A 12252-nucleotide genomic window follows, 5' to 3' on the forward strand; every position below is an offset into this window, starting at 1 on the left:
TTGCCACAACTGTTTTGGGGGTGTTATCAAAACTTAGTTTTGTTTCCAAAACTGAAACTGAGAGAATACGTGTTACTCATGCATTGTGTGTTGCCACACCGCCAGAGTGACGAGACGCCAATGGCGTTTCAATCATGATTATTCGGGAAAAATAATAAAAAAGCTAGCGTGCAACAGCTGGCATGTGTCACACACGCCGCAGCCTAGGTGTTTATAGTTGCACGTCATCCTCAATATCCGGGTTGCATTTAGTATTAGAGTTCATTGACGATCGATTGACGTGAACACGAAAACAGGGCGTCAAGTTCGACGACACATGCATTTTATGTCAGGCAGAACTTCCTCGTTTCTTTCCTTCAAATTTCGTTTTTTCTAAATCCAGGTGCGCTCCAAAAGAGTCCTCCCACGCCATGTGGCTTAATTGATATTTGCTGTTTGATTTCTTTATACCATTTTTGCAAATAGACCGTAAGTTAATCAAATTCCCTTATAGTCACGGGTAAGGATAAACACTGCACCTGAGAGAAGGAGTATATTGACACGGCAAACCGGAACCCTCATCATGGTACTCGTGTCCTGTATAAGTGATTCCGTATACGGTGCAGAGAAAACGAGAGGGACGACCGACCGAATATCAAACATCAGTTTTCCCCCTCTCACTTGAATAAACAGATAAGAGCTTATTCTGTAGTTCAACGTGTTGAACGACGACGATAGATTTCCCGTAGTCTTAGATCGCTGCTTAGCCTCAAAAACAGTATAATAATGAATAGGAACTGACTTGATACGATTTCATCACTATGCACCTGCCATTAGATCAGCGGGCATGGCACCGCGCACCTTACCCACAGTCAGCGTATATAAAGAGGAGCATAACGTGCACGTATTAAACGAGTGTAACTCTTGATCGAGCGCGGTACGATATAAGCAGTATTTCTAGTTACGAGCCTTATTTTTAGCATTTTTTTTTCTCTTACTAACTTAGTCAACTGTTGACAATAAAAAGTGTAACAAGTCCCATTGTCATGATGCGGTTCATCACTTCTTCGTTCGCTGCTTTGCTTCTGTCCAGTCTGGTGGCACGAAGCGCTGCCGATTCTGATCCAACCACCTTCCGCGAACCGGACACTCCTATGAATGACGACCCAGATCTTAGTAATATTCCGCTGGGCAACGCGGATTCGGTATGTTTTTTATAACCTATCTTTTTTTTTTGTTTGTTTTCTGTTGGGTGGGGTAAGGTGACATTAAGTTTGCAAATTCGGAACTCGTAGTAAAAAAGCTGATTTGCTTCCATTGCTCCAGGCCATTATGACGTAACGGCCTAGCTTTCAAAGAAAAGGAGGAAAGGCGTGATTCTATAGCGAACATTCGCAATAGAGTTAGGGGACGGTAATGGGAAAAAAAACAAAAGAACGGCGAAATATAGCTCGTGCGAAGGACACTCTCAACCACGTTTGTGTGTGAAAAAGGACGCAGTTGTGCGGACATGTTTTTGTGAACGTGCGTTGGCGTTAGCTTACAAGGTTATCGAGCCCGTTCGGACATCATTTAGTGATTGTTAGTTGAAGCCGATTGTTTTAGGTCGTGATGGAAGCTTATTGGTATATCACTAGTTATTTTTCAACATAGCAAACCATGCGTGTAATTACTTATTTCTATTTTTACTTGATGCCATTGAAGACGTTGTTAAAATTCTATCCTAACTTTACAGCAAAGTGAAATGCCTGGCGAGCCTCTAAATCCAACGGATTTCCAAAACGCCATGAAAGTCTGTAAGTTTTTCAGAATTTTCTTTTCATAATTCTCGGCTTTGTCTTTTAGCAAAGATGTTACATGTTGAACAGTGGAATTGACGTGGTGTAGGTGTAAATGTATAATAGAATCGATAAGAACGAGGGGATGTTCTATGAACGTCGTCTCAATGTACCACCCGACTCAATACGTTTACGCTCGTCTTTGTCAAGTTGATTCTTCAAAGGAGAAGAAAGATGAGAGACCCACAAACAATATGCGACAAGAACCCTTAAAAAAAGATAAAAGGCTATACACCAATATCAATATGGAGGATCAGATATTGCACTTGAATGTATTTGAACAGCCAAATAATGGGTTCTTATTAAAAGCGCTATAGGGCATTCGTTGGAATAGCATCGAAAGAGTGCAGATTCTCTAAGTTTCGCTAGTAACAAGTAGAGAAGCATTTGTATAGTCTACTTAATCCTCATTCCCCATTTATCTATTTTCAAATTGCTTTACGTTCGTTAATGCAGCTATGGATCCACCACCACGCGACAAGTTGGGCGGCGATCCGATCGAAATTGCTGGCCTGTTTGAAGGGGATATTGCAGGTGTTGCAAGCGGAGACATGGCCGTCGGAAAGTCGTTTAAACCAGGCAAATCCCGCATTAAAGTAAGCAAAGCACTTTACTCTTCTTATCATTTATTCCAGCGTCACCGCCTTCGTTTATACATCACATACTTGTTCGTTCCATACATAATACCATCGATTCCGCGTACAATTAAGTATACGATAGGTCTATAATACGCTGGTGCACGTAGATGTCTTAAGTTTGGCGTAACTTAACGCTTGTTTTTTTTTTTGGGACATTTGAAATGTCAGGCAACGGGTAAAAACGCTATTGTTGACATGAACCTACGTTGGCCGTCGAGCACCATTCCTTACGTCATATCAGCTTCTTTCGGTGAGTCGCTTTCATTTGATTTAAAAACGCTAAACACTAAGCGTACGATGATGTTCGAGGAATTCATAATGTTTCGTAAGTTGTATTTTTACCTCATATAATCATGTATGATTTGATTGCCATTGTGTCCCACATGAATAAATCCAGCAAGAGTGATACAGGGAGAGTATAACATGCAATCAACACGCTCAAGCAAAGCGTTGACATTTTACTTTGTCGCTTGCTACTATGCATTACTATAGAACATTAACGAATCTAACGGATGATGACTGACAAGTTCCTTCCGAGTGAAACACCGGTGATTGAACGACATATTGCGTATAGCTTTTTGCATGCCTGCACACCATATATATGCAACGCAGTAATTCTAGTCTACATTTGCAAATATTAAGTATTGAACGACCGGAGCGTGATCGCCAGGGCTATGCTTGAGTACCACAATAAAACCTGCATTCGCTTCGTGCCGCGCACCAACCAACGAGACTACATTCATATCATGCCTGGATCGGGGTAAATATTAATGTATTTTTTTACAATTGTTGCGCAAGCACCTCTTTCACGGTGACGGGAATGTCCGGCATTCGATGTTCGGCGGGAGCATTCACCATTGTGATACTCTTTGACCTTTCTACGTACAGATCCTATTGCGACATTTAAGCCATCCTTACGCGCATCTTCCGCTAAACACAGCGAATTTTCGTAGTGTTTAAATGAAATTCTGTTTTCCTTGATCAATTGAAGGCGTCACTAATTTTTATAAAATCATTTCCGCTTCCTACGTTTTTTTCCTTTTCCGTTTTTTGATGGTGTTGGCAATGCGTTTCTTAACCTCGTTGCCATGGCATCTCTGACATTTACCGTCACTCGATTAGGCGACCTGTGCGTGGGTTTCGACTGGTAATGTTCTTGGAAAAAATGTTTCTAGGGATTGTGGGCTTGTTCATCAGTCTTTGATGGATCTTGGCGGAACACGAAACATTCAATCAGATTAACATCCCATCACCGCCATGGCCTAGCGTATGCAATATGTTCCTACATTGATAATGTAGATGTGTGGCACACGTTTCTTCCTTTAGAAAGGGAATTTTTTCTTAAAAATGAAATGGTAGCGAATGATTTACAGTTTACAGTGAGGACACTCCGTTTTCTTTGCCAAGTTCTTACCATTTGAGTTGTATTGGACTATCATTGATCAACCATTGACTATGAAAAGGGCCGTGTCCCCTTTTGCTTGGCATCCTGCTGACTATTACCGAGGAAATCTTTCCTCCTTCCCTGCAATGTTTTCTACGTCAATAATAAGAACACCTTTCCTATTTTAATTGAGTGTTGCGCGGCCACTACCAGACAGCGTCATTGCGTTAGAAGGCTACCACCCATTTGCTTGAAAGAATAGATGTTTAATGTCGTTATTTTGTTTGCGTTCAAACAATGTGAAGCATTTAGTTTTTGGTTCGTTGTTTACCATTATTTTGTGGCCTACTGAACACTTCCGTTCTTACTACTAGATGCAGCAGCAATGTCGGCCGGACCGGAGGCGCCCAGCCTGTTTCCCTGGTACGCGTTTTCCTTCACTATGTTGTCTTTTAACTTTTATTCATTTAGCACGTTTGTTTTGGTGGGTTTTGTTCTCTTTTGTTCAACTGCTTTTTAAAAGTTAACGCCCATCGTTTGTGTAATGTAACGATCAGAGTGCTTTCCATTTACAGGGCAGTGGTTGTGTCTACGTTGGGATCGTCATTCACGAACTGATGCACGCAGCGGGCTTTTGGGTAAGGTTCAGTCGAAGTGTATAATCAATACCTGAAGTGGGTGGCCCGTTGCTAGTTTGGTAACGTGGTGATCGCGTCATCATTTGATGGTCTATTAACCTCTTCTTTTATGTTTATGTCATCGATGGACAGCACGAGCAGAGCAGAGCCGATCGCGACAACTTCATTACCATCCAATGGGACAATATTATTGACGGTATGTCACTATATTTCTCTTCATTGTTACGTGCATGGCATTAAGGATTTTTACATTTTGCTTATTACAACCAAACATGATGCAATTGTTTGACTTTTGCAGTAGCTAGATTTAAAATTGTAATTGGCTCTTGAATTTTAAAACAATGTGTGGCATCATTTCATAAAGACATTTTGGAAGGCAATGTTGCATGAATCTTTACAGTAGCAAAATGGAAATTAGATTAGTTATAAAAAATTTAGAGTTATTTACAGAAAAGGTCCTGACTGTCTGAAGGTCTTCCACTCAGTGGAAGGGTTCTGTGAATGGTCTCTATAACAAAATTTCAATGAGAAATGAAAAACAAAACCAGCTAATAGTTGATGAAAATCTCGCTGTTGAAGACGGCAGACATTTTCTTGTGTGTGCATGATACAGTTATTGAAACTATCGTCTGTTAGATCTGATTTATAATGCTAACGTTCTGTTTCATTTTGCTTGTTCTATTGTCAGGGATGGCGTATAACTTTCAAAAGTATAATCTGGACCGTATCCAGTACCTCGGAGCACCATACGACACAAGTTATTACATTATATATATCCTCTCTGTTTCACTATATTTCAATTCAATCTCTTTGCCTGCAGTCTTATCGCTATTTCCTCCTTATTTTCCCTCCTGCTCTTCTATTTTTTATCGATCTTATTGTTGTGATCGATTGCAAAACGAAAAAGTTTACCCAACTTTCTTCATAGTTTCCTCGAGCAACGATTTTCAATCAATAGACTACATAGACGTCTGTTTTCATATATTTCCGCCAACAAACAGGTTCCGTAATGCACTATGATGCCTTTGCCTTTGCCAAGAATCGTCAACGTCCCACTATCGTGACTAAAAAACAAGGCACCGAGCTGGGTCAGCGGAGAGGTTTCAGTGATGTGAGTTCTCAATTCCAATCATATTTGTGCCATTTCGACCATAAGTCTTGAGTAATAGGATTAACTTCTAGCCGCCTATACACTTAAATCAGAAAAAAAAACGAATTGTTGTTTCATGATAGATTGTCCTTTCAAAAAGGCCTATACCATAGACAAGAAAATAACACATAATTCCCCATTTTTTTTTCTCCCAAAAAAGGTGGATGTCCAAAAATTGAATAAACTGTACGAATGCGGAAAGATGGGCCCTGCATCAACGGTCTCCACCACAATGGCTCCTCTTGTTTCCACTGAATTACCAGGTACATGCCCAACCCCTACATCCACTAAATAATACGGCAATCAGCTCTGTAGATTTCTTTAAAAAAAAATAACCTTCATGCCAACAAGCGCGGAACCTTAGTTCATTATATTTAACCAGCATTGAAATGGTAAAAGCAACATATGGCACCAAACTTTCCCCCGTAGACGATTGAGGACCCTAAGGGCTGCAAACGAAGTATTCAGACACCACTTTTCACGTATTGCTCGTCGAACCTTCAACACCAAATATCCTCCGAATGGTGCTCTTATTTATACTCGGTTAATGATCTGAAAACGTCAATCGAGCGCTAATGAGACCATCCGTTCGGCAGACAGCTTTAACAGGCTTCAATAATTTCTCGCTTTGCCTCCTCTTCTGCTCACTTTAAAAAAAAAATTAGTTTAGTGTTTTACGTCTCCAGAACTACATTTCTATGATTTCTTACGACTTACAATTGCTTCATCTCTTCCGTTAATTGTTAGCCACAAAACCTACTGTAAAAGTTAAGCCAGCCTTGGTGGGTTTTCGTGTGCTCCGAATCCAAGTGTTGACATGTGTTTCGCTATATATGTATAATTCTACGTAGCGGATTAACTTTATGATCATAAGCTGATGTATAAAGCTCTCGTAATCAAAATTCCTTAGGCAAATGCGAGGACAGTCACAAATACTGCAAGATCTGGTCGGAAACCGGCGAATGTGCCAAAAACAAAGCCTGGATGAGCGTCAGCTGTCGCAAATCGTGCAAAATGTGCGGTAAGTCAGCCAACTCAATATTAAGCTTAAATGGGGGAGAGGCTGCTGAATCAACAGCATACTGAATCAACAGCATACTGAATCAACACAGCGGCTGTTGTAGCAGTCGGCGTAGGTGGCAATAATCTTGGCTTAAAAGAATGAAGATGCTCATGGTCCAATTCCATTTCAGTTGCAACTTCGGGTTATTCTGTACATTTAAAGACCTATCTAAATATTACTGCGGATAAGGTTACTGCAATAACAAACATGCACTGTTTTGTTTGTCGTGTATTTGTTTTGTAGGAGTGGACTGTGACAACTTCAACGTCTACTGCGATCAATGGTAAATATTTTAAAGTCCTGTAGGCATGCTAAAAACAATGTACTAATGTATATACCTATACTAGTGGCAATTTCACAGCTGAAATCATTCCTTTATAGTATAGAGTACGTATTTTTTGAGTAAAACCTTGTTTTTCTTTGTTCATTCAGGGCAAAGACCAACGAATGCGACAAGAATATTGAGTACATGAAGCTTTACTGTCCAAAAGCTTGCGGCTTCTGCGGAACAGGTAAGTCCTTAATCGACTAATGAACCTCTATGAAATAAGATGAAATGCGTCTGGAGTAGGTATACGACTAGATTGGTTCAGGTGATTGAGGAGACTCGACAAAAGATAATGGCATCTCTTGTAATTGGAATTTTACCGTGAGAAAAGTTAGACTTTCGGAGTTCTATCAGTAAAGTTTGCTTTCACAGCTCGTCCTCATATTATATATTGACTTTTACCCAAAAGCCGTGGATCGTTTCTTGGAAAATTCAACAAATCAGGCCAAGAAAAACTTTTCTGAAGTCGAGTTGAAAGCATTCGAGGCTACACGACATTGAACATTTACGGCAGTTGAAATGGGCTTTTAGCATCAGGGTTACAAATTTTAAATCTAAGCACTCCAATTTGACTTCCGCGACGGAAACGTCAATCTTCAGTGATGATTGGCCTTCAGTGAGCGTACATACGTAATTTTGTTTGTCACTTACCGAGAAGCTGCGTAGTCTGGGATCTTCAAACGTCTCTATAGCGAGAATTGTGCAGGACGTTTCATGTAATATTTTTACCAAACATGGGTAATGAAAGTATTTTACGTGTGTTGCGTCTTGAAAAACTCCGCGTTTCTCCGTCAAATTTTCATCGTTTATTGCAACCAACTGGTAGCATACGTTTATCATGCTGTAGACGTTATATTACTAGATGACTCGGTTTCTGCGGCTTATCCCTTCTGGCTACATTGTTTATCGCACCAAGTTTATAACTCGCCCATAAAAACTTTTTCATTTTTTTTTTACCCTCATCCGTTTGTTTATTTTATGGGGCGTAACTTTATTTTGTTGATCCAGCTTCCAGCGCGGCGTGCAACGACGAGAATCGATACTGCAGCGCTTGGGCGGAACGCGGACAGTGCAAAGCCAATGCCGAATACATGAAACTAAACTGCAAAAAATCGTGTGGGTTATGCTAATTTTTTTCCAATTGCTTGCCGCGTGTGTTATGGATATGCATATAATTGATTTGGTGAAGGGGATATTTCTGGTGGGATTAATACTTCGTTCAATCTGTTCACGTTTCCCCGTTTATCGTGTCATCTGGTCCAAATTAGTGCGTTTCAATCATTCTCGTCGACTTAGACGATGAAATGTCCAGCACTGTATTGGTATCAGCTCATGTGGGACTCGTGATTTTGCCGATAGCAATTACTTTGGGAATTAGTCAGACGCTTGAAGTTTATAGAGCCTACTTGAAAGACGGGGCCTGCTGGTCAGTCGTCAAAGTAACTTTTGACCTTTCTTTGCTAAATCATTTTCGTGGGTTGTGCGGTGGTGGGATTCAAAGAGGTCTTACAATACACACGGGCATGAAATTTCTAATTATCATCGGAAAGTACCATACTAATGTATACTGCAATCGATTTCAGTTGCAACCGGCAAAATTCCTGTAAATTAGGACAGGGCAAACAGTAGACAGAAAATCTGTTTACATTTTTCGCTGCTCTGTCTTTTAAATGGGCAAGAATAAAATTAGTTAGTTAAGAAACTTTTGCTCTAAACGCGCTTTCTAAAACTTTAACCATTTTTTTTACAAATAGCTCGCCCGACTGTTTCAGCATTCCGCAACATATTCGTTCAAACAGTTTGTTTGCAAGCTTCTTAAAAAATTAAATGGCTCGTGGTATACACGAAATTCCCAATAGTCAAAATGTTTTTTAATGAAAGACATCCTGCACTGCCGTGAGCGGCGCAAGCGTTCGTGAGAGCAATACGGTGCAATCTTTGGCTTGTTACATTTTCTTTTTTCACGGAAAACAATGGTGGTGTTGACGCAAAAGGCGGACGTTCGTTTGAATGGAAAACGACTTAAAATCTTTTTACATCCCTAGCCCTGTCTAGCAGTAGGACTCGGCCCCGTGTCTAATGGGTAGGTATTAGGCCGCACAGATAGGTACCCTTGTCTCAAGAATTGGGTCCGGTGGGTAATGGTACGTACTGTACAGTTTTTTTTCTTTGTGTTTGTGCCCACTACCTCGCCGAGTTCTACGTGGGTAACGAAATATCGAAACCCGTTGTTCAATTTGACGTTGTACCACTCGGTTCCTAAAGTTAGTGACTTATTACGAGATTATTAAATTGTAACATAGTTCAGCTAGTTTGTTATAATTTCACTTCTATTACGCACACAACGTTAAATCATATTTCATGCGGATTTTGTTTTTGTCTGGAATCGACCTCTGTACCTTTTCCGAATCATTTGGAAAAGGTACAACAACATGCCATTAGCATGTTGTTACATGTCATGCCACATTTGTTTGAAAGCATAAACATAGAGATGGCACTTATTCGCCAAAGCCTATGTTTTCATTATACTCTACCAATGAAATATTATCATGCTTATTATTTTATTATTATTAAGGTTCTGCAATCTCCTGATTTATAACTATTTACACTAGGAGGTCAGCCAATCCGTATTCTTGGTTGGGGTGTTGAAGAAAGTGCTTGCTATTGGCTTAATGCAAACAGCTGAAATACTGATTGGGGTGATAAAGGTTACATCAAAATCTTACGCGGCAAAGGTCACTGTGGCATAGAAAGTCAAATCACAGCTGGCTTTGCCAAAGCTCTGAATTTCGTCGCGTATTGCCGTTACTTTTACGGACTGAAATCCTGTGTTTTGTTCTCTAAGATTTTTTTTTTCAGTGGCACTGTTTCTTTTGTGCTCTATTCATTTAACTGGATTTGAATTAAACTAGGAGCTTTTAACAAAAATAAATCTATTTGGTTCAAAATTGGTTTCTGGCCACTGGGGGTGTGAACCGTCATTGTTACATTTTGGTAAAACGGAGCTGATGGTTTAGGTTAGGGTAGTAGTAGTTAGTAAGTTTTTTTCTGGAGGCTATTTTTGATAAATGAATACGGAAACGGGTATTAACGAATTTCTCCTAGAAATTCCATTTGCGTTATCACACCAGCTAAAGTTGCATCATAGACGTAATATATTTTTTGTTTTTTAGGATTAATTCATTAACTATAAGGCCCATTGAAAAATGAACTTGATCTGCGTTATTAGCAGTAAAAGAGAAACAAGACCAACATTTTTAAATTTTTTTTTGGGTAAAATGGATTGCCATATACTCGAGCTATTGTTGCCTCTGCCGTCATTTTGTGCTGCCTAAGTTCATAAAATATCATTTTATGGCAATCCGTTTTACCCAAAATAAAAATAAAAAATATTGGCCTTTTGTTTCCTATTTACTGCTATCGCCATCTACCGGACATATTTCTAGTTAATTCTCTACGTACACTGACCGAAAACAATTTTATGCCCGACTTTTCTCGGTCGGGGTTTTAAAAAAATGGCAATCCGTTTTACATTAAAAAAAAAGAAATGTCGGAAAAAAAAATCGCACTTTTTTCTTTTTTCCGACACGTAGCCATCTACCGCTGAGAATCGTTATTACTGGCGTAGGCAATTTCAGTCCATTGGATGCCATTCGCAGTTAGTTCAGTAGCGTGGATGGAGAAAAACGCGTGGCTGGAGGAACAATTGAAAAATGGATAAGATAATACAACAAAAGGATGGTAAGTATAAACATTATTATAGTGGTTTTCAATTATTAATTATTGTTTATTAGATCAAATTATGAAGCTGCAGGCCCAATTATTGGAACAACACAAAATATTAGATACTGGTTGATCGGCCTATCTAGGAACAAACATTTTCCTTTTTCCCATTCAGGCTGTGAGACAAATTTGATTGTTTGTTATAACTACAACAACATTCCCTGCATAACGAAGGGAATGTTTACATTTTCTTTAGTGAACTTTTCCCTGAACTGTTGCCTGAAGTTAAAAATGTTTTGGAATATTTGGTTGGAGTTACGCTGATAATATTCAGTTGCAGTAATTGGATCTTGTCCTCTTTCTTGAGCAGCGTTTTGCCTTTTCAGCCATCGAAGAGGTGCTCAAAGATTATTAATTTTCTATCAATGACTGTCATTTGCCAAACATGTCTTCTTAAATAATTTGGTAATTGATTGATGGTTTCTAGATCATGAGTTTATTAAACAAAATATAATGGCCCCTAAAGATGTTTCATTTCGTTGGCATTGCAGCGATGAACATCATACGTGGACTTTTTAGGTATGAAAGGAATTTTCTTGAAAATTTTTTGAATTTATGACAAAGCATTTCTCCTGCTTTTTGCCAACCATGTCTAATCTAAAAAAAAAATTTATCCAATAGGAAAGGATTTTCAGCATACTGGGAACACAACTATCAACAATGCAACATTCTAGGGGTGCTATTTTATCATTCAAGAGCCTTATACAATGATTTTCATCTGCAATTTGTATGGCCTTTCCCAAGCTTCTGCCAGAAGTTGAATCTATAAGGCATGTAAGTCACATGAGCAACAATTGAAATGCTTAATGGTGTTGGTTTTCTTTTCTCAGCATAGGTTAATAGTAACATTGGATCTGAAAAGATTCTTGGTTGGGGCAAGACACTGAATAAATTGTAATGATTGAATGGATGACATGACATTTCTATACTTCATTCGGATTCCCGAGACGGTATTTTATATTTAAAAAATTGAAGTGCATATCTGGGCTCCCTTCCTTTCCGTAGCCCCGTTTCCCCTTGACTCGTAATAAGCCCGTAGGGGGTCATGCCCCTACTGTACGGTATATATAAAAACAACATATACCGAGGTTTGGAGGGCTCTGGCCGGAAAGGGGACGTGGGGGTCCGCTTAGTCCGATGATGTGTTCACGGAGGGCGACGTGGCTACCCACAAATCCGAACTAAAGGTTAATCGCTCCTGTAAAAATGTTCCAAATCTTCAGCTCTTCTTCCGGCTTCTCTTAGCCAATCACCGGGTAATCTCCCCGGTGGGTCAACAAGGCAGTGTCTCCCCCTGCCTGGGTTGACGGCAACTTTTGAAAGGGCTATTATGCCTTTTTAAAGTTGCAAAAATAATTGTAATGTGCAGAGAATTGTCAATAAAATTTTTTTTATAAAATATTTTATCCAAAATTTGTTTCTTTCATTGTATGTTTTAGCCGTGTTCACAC

At 39.5% G+C, this 12252-nt stretch overlaps 1 protein-coding gene across 3 annotated transcripts; it reads left to right on the forward strand.

The window, feature by feature from the left end:
* Positions 1-944: 944 nt before the first annotated feature.
* LOC130691458 (zinc metalloproteinase nas-4-like) lies at positions 945-8505 on the forward strand. Of its 3 annotated transcripts, none has more exons than XM_057514409.2 (15): positions 945-1184; positions 1715-1775; positions 2274-2413; positions 2624-2705; positions 3098-3215; positions 4214-4262; positions 4415-4477; positions 4610-4673; positions 5166-5234; positions 5479-5588; positions 5788-5890; positions 6538-6648; positions 6934-6973; positions 7123-7202; positions 8027-8505. In XM_057514409.2, exons 1-15 carry the CDS (start codon positions 1026-1028, stop codon positions 8146-8148), a joined length of 1371 nt encoding a protein of 456 aa, XP_057370392.1. In that variant the 5' UTR covers positions 945-1025; the 3' UTR covers positions 8149-8505. The 3 variants fall into 3 exon arrangements, with proteins under 3 accessions (XP_057370392.1, XP_059353497.1, XP_057370393.1); XM_059497514.1 differs by lacking the exon at positions 945-1184 and adding an exon at positions 1480-1604 and having other exon boundaries at positions 8027-8502; XM_057514410.2 differs by lacking the exon at positions 945-1184 and adding an exon at positions 1624-1644 and having other exon boundaries at positions 8027-8503.
* The last annotated feature ends 3747 nt before the right edge of the window (positions 8506-12252 follow it).

Source organism: Daphnia carinata, chromosome 1 (genome assembly GCF_022539665.2).
Source record: "Daphnia carinata strain CSIRO-1 chromosome 1, CSIRO_AGI_Dcar_HiC_V3, whole genome shotgun sequence".
In the NCBI taxonomy this organism is placed as follows: domain Eukaryota; kingdom Metazoa; phylum Arthropoda; class Branchiopoda; order Diplostraca; family Daphniidae; genus Daphnia; species Daphnia carinata.

Bases quoted from the DNA above. Each gene is read 5' to 3' on its own strand.
- LOC130691458 (XM_057514409.2), top strand. From the start codon at position 1,026: ATGATGCGGTTCATCACTTCTTCGTTCGCTGCTTTGCTTCTGTCCAGT. The intron at 5,891-6,537 runs GTACATGCCCAA...AAAATTCCTTAG, and splicing joins TGTTTCCACTGAATTACCAG to GCAAATGCGAGGACAGTCAC. The intron at 7,203-8,026 runs GTAAGTCCTTAA...TTGTTGATCCAG, and splicing joins TTGCGGCTTCTGCGGAACAG to CTTCCAGCGCGGCGTGCAAC.